Source organism: Panthera onca, chromosome A1 (genome assembly GCF_046562875.1).
Source record: "Panthera onca isolate mPanOnc1 chromosome A1, mPanOnc1 haplotype 2, whole genome shotgun sequence".
NCBI lineage: Eukaryota > Metazoa > Chordata > Mammalia > Carnivora > Felidae > Panthera > Panthera onca.
Window position 1 is genome coordinate 76,299,487 of NC_138339.1, and position 15,491 is coordinate 76,314,977.

General features: G+C 37.0%; 1 protein-coding gene across 2 annotated transcripts in view; it reads left to right on the forward strand.

Annotated features, from left to right (window-relative positions):
* Positions 1-2,019: 2,019 nt before the first annotated feature.
* Positions 2,020-15,491, forward strand: part of SLCO4C1 (solute carrier organic anion transporter family member 4C1) — an 87,369-nt gene continuing 73,897 nt past the window's right edge. The window contains exons 1-2 of one of the 2 annotated variants that reach the window (XM_060635291.3): positions 2,020-3,266; positions 6,488-6,751. In XM_060635291.3, the coding sequence (XP_060491274.3) occupies positions 2,921-3,266; positions 6,488-6,751 (610 nt within the window). In that variant the 5' untranslated portion in view covers positions 2,020-2,920. The remainder of the gene's footprint in view (positions 3,267-6,487; positions 6,752-15,491) is intronic. The other variant, XM_060635293.3, reaches the window with a different exon arrangement.

A 15,491-nucleotide genomic window follows, 5' to 3' on the forward strand; every position in this document is an offset into this window, starting at 1 on the left:
AGTGTTTGGGGGGGTGCCTGGGTGGCTCAGTCGGTTAAGCGTCTGACTTCGACTCAGGTCATGATATCATGGTCTGTGAGTTCGAGCCCCGCGTCCGGCTCTGTGCTGACAGCTCAGAGCCTGAAGCCTGCTTTGGATTCTGTGTCTCCCTCTCTCTCTGACCCTCCCCCATTCATGCTCTGTCTCTCTCTGTCTCAAAAATAAATAAACATTAAAAAAAATTTAAAAAAAGCAAAAAAAAGGAAATAGTGTTTAGGGGCGCCTGGGTGGCTCAGTCGGTTAAGCGGCTGACTTGGGCCAAACTTAGGGTTGCTGGAAGGGTATTGTGTGGGGGGATGGGCATTAAAGAGGTATTTGTTGGGATGAGCACTGGGTGCCACATGTAAATGATTAATCACTAAATTCTACTCCTGAAACCATGATCACACTATATGTTAACTAACTTGAATTTAAATAATATTAAAATAAATAAATAAATAAAATTCTCTGTTTCTCTGTCTCTCTCTCAAAAACAAAAAAAAGTTAAATAAGCTTAGTGACTATAGTTAGAAGAAATAAACACTTTTTTCTTTTTCCTTTTTTTTTTTTTTTTTTTGAGAGAGAGCCTATAAGCAAAGGAGGGACAGAATCTTTTATTTTTTTTTTAAATTTTTTTAAAAATTTTTTTTGAGAGAAAGAGACAGAGCGTGAGTGGGGGAGGGGCAGAGAGAGGGAGACACCGAACTGGAAACAGGCTCCAGGCTCTGAGCTGTGAGCACAGAGCCAGACGAGGGGCTGGAACTCAAGAGTGGTGAGATTATGACCTGAGGTGAGGTCGAACGCTTAACCGACTGAGTCACCCAGGCACCCTGAGAGAGAGAGAATCTTAAGCAGGCTCCAAGCCCAGTGTGGACCCTTTTGCCAGGCTCATTGACCTGAGCTGAAATCAAGAGTTTGATACTTAACCAACTGAGTCACCCAGGCACCCCTAAACACATCTTGTTTTAGGATGAGAGGTAACCTTTCCATCACTGTATTCTCTTCTCTGGAACTAAGGCTATGCTTGGATATGACCATCACATCCTACCAAATCATTGCTATTCAGGAGGTATTAGTACTGAATCTAGAAGTATTTTCTTGGACAGGCAATTAGCTTAGTGTTAAATTAAGAAAGCAAAACTTGAAAATCTCTCTAAAAGTTGACAGAGCTTGATTAATTTTAGTGAAGTAATCTTTTTTAAAAGATTTTCATAATTAAGGAATTTTTTAAAAGTTAATTAATTAATTTTTAAAGTAGGCTCAGTGCCCAACATGCAGCCTGAACTTACCACCCTGAGATTAAGTGTAGCATACTCTACCGACTAAGCCAGCCAGGCACCCCCTGAAGTAATCTTTGAATGAAAGGGCCCTTAGTGTGTTGCAAACAATATAATATAGCAAGTATAGTATCTAGTAACATCTGAGAACTCTGGTAACTTTGCTAAAGGTAGTCTAGACACATTGTTTTGAAGTTTTTTTTTATCATCAATAGATTTGAGGAAGTGGGTTCCTTAATACTCTGTATTCTTATGAAACTTAACAGTTCTGTGTATGTAGCCCTGATATAAAGCAAAAAACAAATATGTGTGTGTGATTGATATTATGTTCCTTATTGCCATAGACATTTAATTTAGGGAAAGATAAACATGTTGAGATCTTGATATAGTTTTTAAAATGTCTTTGTTTAAAATATTTTTAGGATGCATTAGTGTATCTTTAGAAGGGGAGAGAGAATGGATCCTTTGAAAACCCAATCATGACATGATCATGTCACTCCTTGGTTCCAGCCTTTCCTATTTTACTCACAGTGAAAGCCAAAGTCCTTATAATGGCCTCCAAAATTTGGCCCCATTCACTTATCCCCCACCTCATCTGCACCCCTTTACCTGCCCCCAACTCCTAGGGTTCTCCAACCATGTCACTCACCCCAGCCCCTCTATTCTACCAACATAAGGGACTCCCTCCCTTATCTCCTTCAGGTCTTTGCTCAAACTCACTGAGGCCTTCCCTAACCACCGTTTCTTGATGAATGAATACAAGAATGAACTTTAACTACTATTGCGTAATGGTGTTCGATTCTTCAAAGTGTGTGTGTTTTTAATTTATTCCCCAGGTAGAAATTATTACATGAATATCATCATTGTTGATCTTAGATGTGAAATATACAGCAGAAAGAATATCATATATAGGCTTTTAAAGTTTCCTAATTTCTGTTATCTTCAGTTTTGGGGAAGTCAAACCAAAAAGGTGGTTATGTTGTGACGTTTATGGCGGTCAGGTCTTAATGGGGAGGTGGCTGGTGGGGATTTCTGTTTCCAGGGCGGATGAGAGGTAAAAGTGTCACCAAGATGCTCAAAATCCAAAGTCTTGTACTTACGGCTGCTTGATTCTTGGAAGTCGAACCTAGTAAAGGAAGTAAAACGCAGGATATTTTCTGGAACGGTCTCCTGACGCAACTGTTTACAGCTTTCCTGTCAGCACCCAGGGGGAGCTTTACGGCCACCAGACTCTCACAAGCTCTGGTTAGTTCCCTGTCCCCGGGCTCTAGGAAGCAGCCAGGCCGGCTGAAGGGACTCTCCGGGTCACCTGGCGGCGTCCTGGCCGCCCGCACACGCCTCTCATCCCGGTTGGCCCGGGCGGCAACAGGTGAGGCGCGGCCTGGCGCGAATCACACAGGGGCCGGCCAGGCGCCCGCGCCCTTTGCTCTAGGCGACTGCGAGCTCGTGGAGGTAGGTCCCGGCGGCGGCGGCGGCTGCGCGGCGGCAGCGCCGAGACAGCTCCTGCACGGAGGCGGAAAGTCTTCCGCACGGGGGCGCTGCCACCTGCACAGGGGAGGTTCCAAAGGGGAACCGGGTTTTTGTGCCGCTCCGACGCGCTGGAGTTGGGAGAACCCATCCTGACCATGAAGGGCAGCAAAGGCATCGAGAACCCGGCTTTCGTCGCCTCCAGCCCGGACACCCCGCACCGTTTGTTTGCATCGCCCTCTCACGTCGAAGTCTCTGACTTGGCCATCAAATCCCAGGGACCGAATTCGAAGCTACAGGAGCCCCCGGAGTCCCAGACGTCACCGGAGGCACCCCAGCCTTCAGCGGCTCCCTCTGCTTCCCAGGAGCTGTCCAGGCCAGAGTCGCCGCCCGAGTTTGAGGAGGGACCCTGCGGGTGTGGGAACTTGCAACCGCAGTGCCTCCAGCCCTGCAACACACCCCAGGGCTTTCTGCTTTTCTATTGCCTCTTGGCCCTCACGCAAGGTAAAGTCCAGCGCCGGCTGGAGAGGGCATTGGCCCCGCGCGGGACGCTGAGGGACCCGGCAGGTGCGCGCGTTCCGCTTAGTCGACGCGCAGTGCCTGCCCCGGCCCGGGGGTCCTGAAGCGCCCCCACAGGCGTCAGCAGGGCCGGGCCTCCGCAATTTAGCTTTTCCTTTGTAGCAACTTTTGAAACTGCCCTAAGGGCTCTTTATCTTTCGTGTTTCACCTCAGTTGAGTCCATTCGATTCGTTCAGGGAGGGTGGAAATGACTGGAACCTTACTTTGGGAACGGTTTGCCCTTCGGGGAATCCATTCTATACCACAAAAGCATCTATTTTCCTAAAGCCCTTGTTAAAAGGAGGTTTTTGTTTTGTTTTGCTTTGTTTTGTTTTACATTGTTTCTGCAAGGGAAGGATTAACTTTTAGATGAGGGTAGGGTAGTTCTCAAAGGAGAAGCTTGCATGAATAGGTTAGACAGCAGCATTCATGTTTTGTTGAGGATACTGAGTTTGAGCCGTACGTAGGCACAGGTGAATGCTAGCAAACGCTCGAGGCGGTGTTGAAGGGCGAGGCTTTCGAAATAAAAGAGTTGTGCAGTATCTGTTTTGTTTAAGGATCTCTTTCAGTTTCTCTTGGGAGTAACCTGATAAAGTCCAGGTTTATACCCTTAGGAGTTTGCAGGGCAAGCCTGGTTTGGAGGAGTGAGTGGGAGAGTAGAGGAAGAATGGCTCCCAGGAAAGAAAGATTGCAGAAGGTAAAAGCAGCCGCAACATGGAATGCGGGGAACCCGGGGGGGGGGGGGGTGTAAGAAACGGGAAGTTACGCCAAGGTGACCCACACGTTGAAGAGAGGTGGGCCTCAAGGTAGAGGAAGGAAATGCTGAAGGCTAGTTAGACTTTGGTGGTACTGTATGTAGGTATATTTGGGTCACCTGAGTCCTAGTTTCACAGTATTTGTAAAGAGGCCATCCAAGGGTGATTGGAAGAAATGCAATCCAAGAAATTTTTTTTTTTTTGGGGGGGGGGGTGGGTTGGAAATTGCTCTTTTTTTTAAGATTAACCGAAGAGTAAATCTAATCTTCCTATTCTTGTTCCCGCTCCCCTGTCTGAAAGGAGCTCCTTGCCCCTTGCTTTGCACATGTTAGGTGTTAAGTGAGTATACCTTGACTGCAAGTCAACTGCAGCTCTTCTGTCAAAGGTTGTTTTGCGCTACAAAGTTATTTTGGTTTCTGCTTTTCTCATTAGTTCACCTTCTCTCAGTGTCTTGATCTTTGTTGTCCAAAATCTCTGTTGACGCACTTCAGTGCCAAAGGAATGCAAAGTTCAAAGAAGTTGGACACAAGTAAAATTTCTTGCTTTATCTTAAAACATATGCTGAAATTTCTATATTCCAGAATACGTCATTTATTCCAGAATACATACATCTATTATAAAATATTGTTTAAAATCATTATCAGATATTATTGGCACTCTTAGAAAAATGTGTCAGTTTTGGCTTAGAGCTACATCTACCCAGAGGTCCCCAATTTAAGAAGCATAATCCTAGATGAAGGTGATCCAATAAATTCTTTTTTCAGTTTAAATTTGAATTATTGCCATTGAGTTTGAATTATTACCATGTTTCTCAGACATGATCCTTGGGAGGACCATTTACATGGTATATTAAGAAGTGCTTGGGAAAAAAAGCAACAAAAAACCAAAACCATAAAAGTCCAAACTTGTCAGGTTAGTTGACTTAACCCAGAATTTCTCAATCATAAACAGGACTTCTCATAGCACTTAATCACCTAACGTGCTTCCTATCTTCATGTATATACAATAGAGAGATACAGTATGCAATATTTCTGGGAATTTCTTTTTTTAAAGCAGTGTTCTTAGAACTTGTGTAGCATAGAATTCAGAGTGGGATTCATAGGCTTAAAGTGCTATGCCTCTACAAGAGTTTACAAATGTACTTTTTCAGAGAAGTTTTACCATAAAGGCAATGAGTTTTAATGAGTGACTTTTAATCAGTATTGTAAGTGCGCTGGGAAGTTGATTTTTTTTTGGAAGGGGGGGTGTTGGGGAGGAGTTGATTTTTGGTTAGGGAATTTTTCATATTCCCAGATTCCTTATAAGCATGTCATTCCTAGGTTCATTAGACACTTTACCTTGAAATTTTAAGAATTGTAAATTGGTTTTTGACTTACTAAGCTGGCATAAAAGTAAAATGAGTTTAATGGTGGGACTTTTAAAGCTTGTTATATCAACTGTATTGCAACACATTTCCAGTTACAGTCTTAAGCAAAATTTAAAGAAACTGTAGAAATCATGGCTTGTGTATACTCTCTTAATTAACAAATGAAAACAGTTCATGGTATCCTCTTAAGTAAAAGGGGTTATCTAGTTTCAAACTTTGTAATTTGATCACATGTTTTTTTATTTTCAATTTATATTAATGTTTAAATTGTAAAGTTAATCTGTATCTGGACAAGACTTTTTTGTTAAGTCAGTCAAAATTGGATTTCCAGTTTTCCTTGTTTACCTTATATTTTTCCATCAGACTTGTAATAAGCAGAGTGAGTGTGCTTTTTTTGTTTGCTTACTTTGCATATGACTTAGAATGCCATTGTTGAAAACACTCTTGCTGTGTGTTTAGTTTTGCTCTAGGACCTTTTAAATGGTAACGTTAAGGTCTATAAAAGTGTTAGAAGAAAGGAGGTTTGAGAGCTCAATTTCACCTTTCTTAAGACTAAGGCAAGGAACTCGAGTTATATATAAATATGTCTAATAATTGAACAACCTTGGAAGCAATGGGGCATTACTTTAATGACCTCTGGAGTCACCTGCAATTTTTTTATACTTTCCTGAATGAAGTCCATGAGAGTATGGTACTCTTGGAATCTCTGTAGCAAACTGGCTTCATGAGAATTTACCAGTCTGACTTTTAATTTGTCATATAAAGAAAAATGAAGTCAGCTACATTTTGTATGTGGTAAGCATCAATTTTATTTGACACCTGAAAATTCACGAGTATACTATTTAAAAGCAAACTCATTTGTAAGGAAGTATGTTTGAGTTGCTAACTTTGAGACTTTTGAAATTGGTACATTAAAAAAAAAATCAAAATAAATGAACAGCCACACTTAGGCACAATCAAACTTTAGTATATTTTGTTGAAAATCATAATCTGTATGGTAAAGTTAATAAAAATCATGCATATAAATCTTCTTTTCTTTCTTTTAGGTATTGTAGTAAATGGCCTCGTAAATATTAGCATTTCCACTATTGAGAAGCGCTATGAAATGAAGAGTTCCCTGACGGGCCTGATATCATCAAGCTATGATATCTCATTCTGTGTGTTGTCTTTATTTGTGTCATTCTTTGGTGAAAGAGGACACAAACCAAGGTGGCTTGCATTTGCATCCTTTATGATAGGACTGGGAGCACTTGTATTTTCACTGCCAAAATTTTTTAGTGGAAAATACCAATTGGGGTCCCTATTTGAAGGTAAGTTTCTGTTGTGTTATTTATGTATGTATGTATGTATGTATGTATGTTTTAACTTAAGAAGTACTATAAAACAAAGCCTTTACTTCTATTTTGCAACTTACTTGTACAGGTAAGTATGATAAGGGATTAGTCTCCTCTACTGCTTACTGCTTTGTTTTGATGTGAATTGTGTGAAGTAGGAGATTGCAGAAATAGATTGCATCATTCATCCCTTCAGTAGTTATTAAAGTTGTTAATTATCTGATATGCATTCCCCATATTACACACAGTCCTCCTCAAAAAGCAGTGATCAATTTTCCTGTGCACTTGTACTTGTAATCTCATTGGGGTTCTAAGATGTATAGTTTTCCTGTTTTTGGTTTCATTTCTGTGCTTATAGCTCTGCACCCTGGACATGTTGATTCCTGATTCTTGAGGTAAAGAGAGGTGAAATTTATAGGAGAACTGAAGCTTTTCCTAAGAACTGAAGCTAGCTGTATGTCTATGACTGTAGTTTAGAGACACAGAACTTCATGACTTATCTAATGTGTTGCTCCAGTTAGATGAAAGAGTACATTATTGAAAGGCTCAAAAGGAAATTTTATTGTATTTCTACCTCTTTTTTCCTCCAAAGAATCAGTTTTCTTTTAAATGTTTATTTATATTTATTTTTGAGAGAGAAAGAGCACATGTGTGGGAGGGGTAGAGAGAGAGGGAGGCAGAGAATCCAAAGGAGGCTCCAAGCTGTCAGTCCAGAGCCTGACAAGGCACTTGAACTTAACCATGAGACCATGACCTGAGTTGAAATTGGCTGGTTAACTGACTGAGCCACCTAGGTGCTCCCCAAAGATTCAGTTTTAGTGGAAAAACAATTATGATAGAGCCAGAGGGATGTGCTGAAGACCTTAACATTTTTTTGTCCTTACAGGGACTTTTAATAGTAAATATTGAGAAGAAGAGGGCTATAAAATTAGCTTTCAGGAGTTAGTAAGTGAAGAAAAGCCTTAGTTAGAGTAAGAAGAAAGGAGAATTGGGGACTGCTGCGATACAGGCATTATTTTTAAAAAGTTAAAGTTGTTACATTTGTGAAATGTTAATATTGAAAATTAATATTAAAGTGTTGACATTTCCTAAGACCAAATTCCTAATTATAGAATGACAGCAAGTAGGAAAATATTTTTAACAATTAAGTACATATTATGTAGCATGGTTTTAGGAGTGTACTAATTAGGTTAGCAGACTTCATTTGGAAATAAAAATAGAATATGCAAGCATATAAGACCAAAGACCATGTTTTTAAAGCATGGTAGAGTTTGGAATAAATGAGATAAGGAGAATATGTTATCAGTGGAAAGATCACTTATGTAGATTCTAGTACATTATCTAAGAATGGAAAAGATTGTGTAAGGCCAATTTCACATAATTTCACTGGGGGTAGTTTTAGGAACAGTGTATACACTAGGCTTTAATAAAAATAATTGAAATCTTAACAGTAAGGTAAAATCTTAATTGTAGTCACAAAAGAAACATGGTACTGACTTTATGATAGTAAAAATATTATTGTGTGTATAGAATTTACTTGCCAAACTTTGTACTGAATCAAATCCCTCATTCTTCCAGTTGATCAGATGCCCTACTTGTTCTTAAACTATATGAACTTCGATAAAATATCTGACTCTCTAAACTAAAACATAACACCTTTTCCAGTACAGAAACCTGATCTGTCCTCAGCAGTCTTCTTAGCTTCATCCCTTGCCATACACACTTTGAATTGCAAAGGGATACAAAACTCAGGTTAATCTGACCAATTTATATTTCTCAATGGGAAACGGCCACAAGTTAAGGTGTGTGTGTGGGTGGGCAGCAGAGATGAAGCCAAGAAGATTGCTATTGCCAGATCACAAACTTTTAGTTTGTTATAGTGTACTATGCAAGTTTTCACCAAGTTATTTCTGATATGTCTTATTGATGTTTTTTTATTATTGTAATTGAAGTAGATTAGATAGAGGAATTGGCTGTTATGTGAAGTTTTTAGTGTAAACTAAGATTCATAATTTAAATAATAGCTTATCATTGGCAAATGAAAACAAAAACTCAGGCTGCTCTTATTTTCTGTCATTCATGCAATAAATATTTATTGATATGGACTGTACATAGTGCTGAGATAATAGTATTGAAACAGTTTCATGCCATCAGGGTTTTATGTAGTGGAAGAAATACAAAGCTGATAAATAAACAAGATAATTGAAGATTAAGGTGAGTGTATGAAGGAACAAATAATATGAAGTAATAGTGTATAAAAGGGCAAAGGAAAGCTGTTATAATAATAGCTGGATAACAAGGAACCGGCCTTGAAAGATGCTTTCCAGACTGGAGAAGAACATGGTTAAGGGCCTTGGAGCAGGAAAGAGCTTGGTAGGTTTTAGGAAATGTCACTTTGGCCAGCATGATCAAAGCAATGGAAAACGTCGCATGTGATGAACTTGGAGAGGCAGTTAGACACCAACATGAAGCATTTCAATTTTCCTTTAAGTGCAGTGGGTAGTCATGAGACAGTTTTTCATAGGGATGTGCATCGTCTTACATTTTGAAATGATCATTTTTGGCTTCTCTTGTTCTGAAGAATGGGGAGTAAATGGTAGAAAATCACCCGAGAGTTAGTTTTTTTTTTACCAACTAGTCCAGGTGAGAGACAAAGGTGGTTGGACTGGGTTGGTAGCAGTGGAGATCTAGAGGAGTGACTGGTTTTCCATAGATTTTCAAGGAAAAAGAGAAGATTTTCTTGGTAGATTAATTATGAAAGAGGAATGAATAATGGCTCATAATATTAGGCTTGAACAACTGGGGCTATTGACTAGAATATAGAAGAACAGAATTAGGCGTGGAAATCAAGAAATCAGGTTTAGTCTTAAGTGTTTACTGCATATTATATATCCAGTGTTGCCGTATATATGTTTGAGCATACATGTGTATATAAGTGTGTGAGTTACTCTTAGTCTCCATTCGTAGAAGTATAAATATTGAGTTTAAAGAGCTTCCTTATTCTAATTTCTGATAGATAATGCCACATTGACTTTTAGGAAGGGGTATATCAGTTACTCCCCCACAATCAGTATACAAAAATGCCTAGTGAATTTTTGCATTGTTTTTCCCTTGAAGGTTTTCTTTAATAGGGATTTCTTTGTGGTATATTTGTGTGTATGTGTAGGTGTTTGCAATAAAACAGATACAAAACTCAGGACTGAAATCGCATGACATATCTAAAGGAACCCAGGCATTTAGAAACAAAAGGAATGTTAGAAATCATAAATTCCTTCTTTCACAGTGTAGAACCTTAGGACATGAGGTGAAGTGACTTCATGGTGATTTCGTAGATAGATCAATAACAACTAAAACTAATATTTTTCATGCGTTGTTTAATGTTTTTCAATTTTTTATTTCTCATAGTGGGTTTATTAACTATATTGGATAATTTAAATATTTTGTTGAGTGTATTTTTTAAGTGTTTACATATTACAGAATTATCTTTATGAATTTAAACCATTTCTTCCCCAGTTTCAAATAGCCCGTTATAATGATCTTTACTTTCTTAAAAACATAGTAACTTGTCTGTTCAAGTGAATTATACCAGTTTTGCAAATTTTGGATTCCATAACCAAAAATCAGAATTATTTGTCCAAGTCTAAGGAGAGTGTAGAAGAAAAGATTTAAGTGGGAAAAGGATACAAAAGAGTCGAAAACTTTCTGTAAATAAATTAGAAATCAAGGAATGTACAATTTTCTTAGGTAATATAACATTGAGAGAATTAGCATATTCCTTTGTGTGCTTTTTTGTTGTTGCTGTTTTTTGAACTTGAGAGCAAGTCGGGGCTCCCTTTGAATGAGATCATCCCTATAAGAGGAGATTAAAGTAACATAATATAGTTTGTAAGTAGAAGAAGACAAAATGTGAAATATGATAAACATGTACAATTTCCACAGGTGTGAGGAAAACACAAAAGAAGGTGAGGGTTAGCAAACGGTAGAAGAGTGTGTTTGAAAACAGCTTGTAAAAAATAAATTTAAGTAGGTTTGGGAAAGTATTTTTTTAAGGGAAGCTTTTATAAAAACCTAAGCGATTATCTGACTTCAGAGATAATAACATTTTTGAAAGGGAAGTTTTGGTTGTTATTGGATACAAAAAAAGGGAAGAATTAAAATTAAGAGAAATGCTTCTCGGGCCTAATTTTTTTATATGTTAACCTGAGAATAGTGTCATAAAATATTCTTAAGTACATAATATTTGACACTCACTTTTTATATATTTTAACTTGTTATGACGTATTTCAATATAACTTTCAAATATTTAAAAATGTAATAAATAAACATAACATTGTGTTTTCATCCAGGCATTTTTTAATTCCTTATTGATGAGTGTTAATTCAGTGGTGTTAAGCAAAATAATCTCTTTGTCTCTTTGAGCCTTTGGGAAGGAGTCATTAGTAAATGCTTAGAGACTGTAGAGAAGTAATTACTAAATCCAGTAAAGCTCTTTTTCTTTACTGACCCATAGTTGGATAATTTTTCATAAGTTATATTATTTTCATGTTTCTCTTTTCCATTCCTTTCTCTCAGAAAAAGGTAGCTCTCAACACTTTCCATTTATTATAGCATTAAATTTCTAATGTTTTAGATTGGTATTTTAGGAAGAATTCTGTACAAAAGAACATTAGTTATGCAAAGTGACTTTAAAATGTTGAACTAGGAAAATGACTAGCGTGGGACTCAGTGTGATTTAATTTTAGTTACTGTTTGTCTTATCTTGTGTTCATAAGGATTTGTTTTAAACATGAAATACTTGACTAGATTGGAGAAGACATAGGGCCAAGAATCTTACAGTTTTACCATCACTAATTTAATACAGTATGCTTTAATTTTGCTTGGCCTCTGAGTGTTCTTCTTTCTTGATATTCCTTCTTCCTTATACAAATCAGTTTTATTTTTCTTATATTTCAATTTTGTTATAACAGAAATTAAAAAAGGAAAGATGATATCTTAGAAAATGTAATGATATAATAAAGCAGATGATTCAAAGATTTTAAAATTTAATACACACAATAGAAGAGCTAGAACTAACTTTTAGGATAGTCAGTGCTCCACATGAAACCAGCACAATTTTTCACATACAAGGCACTTCGGGCTTCCCCAAACTTCCTAGATTATATGAGTTACCTTGGATGCTTGCTACTGTTAATTAATGCCTCTTGAAGATCCTGATTTAGCAAGTGTGGGTAGTTCTCAGGAATTTATATATTTTAAAATTACTCATGTTATTTTATCAGTCCATTTGGGGAAACGTATGTCCATCTTGATGCTTAATTATTCTGTAAAGCTGTGTGGGCACAGAGGTTTCTTTTCATTTCAGGATTATTGCTTTATAAATTACTTTGAAATAGAAGTTTCACATCCATCATGAAATACTAGATCCTTTAAGGTATCCAGTTTGGTTGAAATTCAAATGACCAAGTTTCTGAAATAGAGGAAACCAGCGGAGAAAATTAAGTAGGAAAGCATGTGTCAATGAGGTGTTAGCAACAAACTCACTTCTGCCTGCTCACAGCTATAATTTGTAGATAGATAGATATTTTAAAATCCATGCCTTTGAGCAAAAGAATATAATGTCCCAGCATTTCCTAAAGTATGATCTGCAGAGCAGTTTCTGAAGATGTTAAGAATATATTAAAAATACTTTCCATGGTTCAATGAGTTGGGAAAATGAAACTTAAGGAGTATCTCTGTTGCATCATTAAAGAGTTAATGCATTTTGTGAATCTCTGGTTAGGGCACGTGATATATGCAGTTCTGAACTTATTGACCATTGTTATGCTTGCCCTGTTTACTCTGCTTCTGTTCATTTTATGTTTTCTCCTCCAGGTAAGTGTTTCGGTGAACAGGCTTTAGGAAAATCTGTTCTGTGCTGTCTTAACTCATTTTGAAAGCCATGGTTGAATTTATAAAATTCATTATTGCCAGCACTAGAACAGCATGTGATATACATTGTAGGTGTTCAAGAAGGGTTTGTTGAGTTGTCACGTGCGTAATGAATAAACGATCCTTTCAATGGAGGCATATTAGGAGTCTAATGACATGCCCTTCCACAGAAGGCAGTAAGAATAATGTCAGATAGGGGCGCCTGGGTGGCTCAGTCAGTTAAGCGTCTGATTTTGGCTCAGGTCACGATCTCGCGGTCCGTGAGTTCGAGCCCCGCGTCGGGCTCTGGGCTGATGGCTCAGAGCCTGGAGCCTGCTTCCTATTCTGTGTCTCCCTCTCTCTCTGCCCCTCCCCCGTTCATGCTCTGTCTCTCTCTGTCTCAAAAATAAATAAACATTAAAAAAAAAAAAAAAAAAAAGAATAATGTCAGATAGACAGTTTGGGATTCTCTGCTCACATTTGCCATAAACTTGGCCTAAAAGTAATGGGTTATTTTCTCTTTCTTTGGCCACTGAAATGGGAAGAATTGTGTTATCAGAAGCAAAGCATAGATGATCTTTATGGGTAAGATTTGGGATCTGAAAAATTTGCAGTGTGAAAAAGGAAGCTAAAATGAGAAGCATATTCAGAAATAGTAACAAAATGCTTTGATATTCTACTTTTGGTTTTGCCTTAATTAGTTGCTGAACTGCTGATGTCCCTATGTAGCTACCATGCTTCCAAGGTGATTCTAAAATGTAGGGATTGCTTTTTGATAGACTGTGAGTAGTGATTACCCTTATTTGTTTTCATGTATAAAATAAAAGGAAATGCTCTGATAAGGTATTCAAGTTGACCATAGGCATAGTTGTAACTAACCAGTATAATGTATGGGAGGCAAAAGTTAAGCAATGCTTTTTGTAGCTTCCTCAGATTGGTAAAAATGTGGTTTGTGGCAACAAAGAAATGAGGAAATTCTATTTTCTAAGTCACTGTTATTAAAAATGCACAAATTAGCCAATGTGTGTTTTAAAGTATCTTTTCTCTTTTATCTTAATATTATTAACACATGAGTGAAAGTATGCAGTACAGCAAGAATATTAGGGTCAGACAAAACAGAGTTTAAATTTTTCTTTGAACACTATGTGGCCCTATACTATAAGCTTTATTATAAATCCTGGTGATGACAGTAACCCCTACCTCATAGGAGACTATAAACATACAGTGATAGGCAGTGCCTGGTGCATGGTAAGTGCTCGTTAATTAGTAGCAATGAATAATAATGATGTTCATCTTAATTAAGTAACAGCTATATTAATACAAAAAACTACCTATCTTGGTTTGTTTAGTTATTGGCAATGGTAGATACAAAATCCTATGAACAAGTAAAAATCTTTCAATACGGTAGCTATTTTTTTTGTTGTTGTTGTTGTTGGTGGTGTCACTTGATATTGATGTATATCCAAAGTCTGGCTTAATACTTCCAAAATCATGTATTAGAGAGGGTTTTAATTAGACAAGTGTCCAGGATTATATTCTTAGGAGATAAGAAAATAGATTTATTTGGTGTAGCTCATCTTAATTGGATTCACTCAAAATAGTATACCAAAATATTAGCTTTTAAATAGTCGAAATACCCCTTTTAAATATCTTTAATTTTTATCTAATTTTAAACATCATGCATCCTTGGCAAGCCATTCAGAAGATCAAAACAAAAACAAAAACAAAAAGAAATGGAATAAAAGGAAAAAAATGGAATAAATGGAACAAAAAAGCAAGGAAATAAAAAATTTTCATACCAGAACCTAGATTATGCACTGTTAATATTGTTTTGCCTTTTTAATATATATACATTTATACATGTATTCACATTCACACATAATACACACATTTACATTACACAGTCATTAACACACACTCATGCATAAACCACATCCACACACTTAATATTCGTACATCTTACATCACATTTACCCATATGCATTCAAATGTACATTTTAAGGAAACATTTTGAATTTATAGATATCTACTTTTTCTTTAAGAATGTATATTAGTTATTATATATTAAAAATAGTTGCAGAGTATTTATCTTTTTATATTCATTTCATGGATAACTTATCAGTCAGTCCTTTTTTTTTTTTATTAGCATATTTTTCTGGTTAGAGAAGTTCTATTGGTCACTGCAGATAATTTGGATAATACTAAGAAATAGGGAAAAAAACCCAATTCTTTATTTTTTTTTTCTCAAGGGAAACAACTTTGGGACTATGTTAGTTAATGTTTTAGTGTGCCTATTTCTTGAAGAGTTAATATAATACTGTGTATAGTTTGCAACCTTTGAGCATTCTTATTCTTGTATAACATTCCATTTTAAATTTTAACCATTCTCATAGAGTTGAATATTTATATTTGAAAATTTTTCATATGATAAACTACATCATGATAACTGTCTTTTTAATGGTTTTTTTTTGTTTATTTATTTTGAAAGAGAGTGCATGTGTATATACGAGTAGGGGAGGGGCAGAGAGAGAAAGAATCTTAAGCAGGCTCAGCACTGCAGACCTTTCTGTGGGGCTTGATCTAATGAACCATGAGATCATGACCTGAGCCCAAACTAAGAGTCAGACACTTAACCTACTGAGCCACCCATGTGCCCCCATGATTACATATTTTTGTTTAAAGGTTTTACTACAGTTTGATCATTTTACAGAATTTAGCATTTTGGAATTAGCTTTTTGCACTCAGAATAATTCTCTAAAAACTCATCTGGGTTGTGTTTGTCAATTGTTCATTCCTTTTATTGCTGATT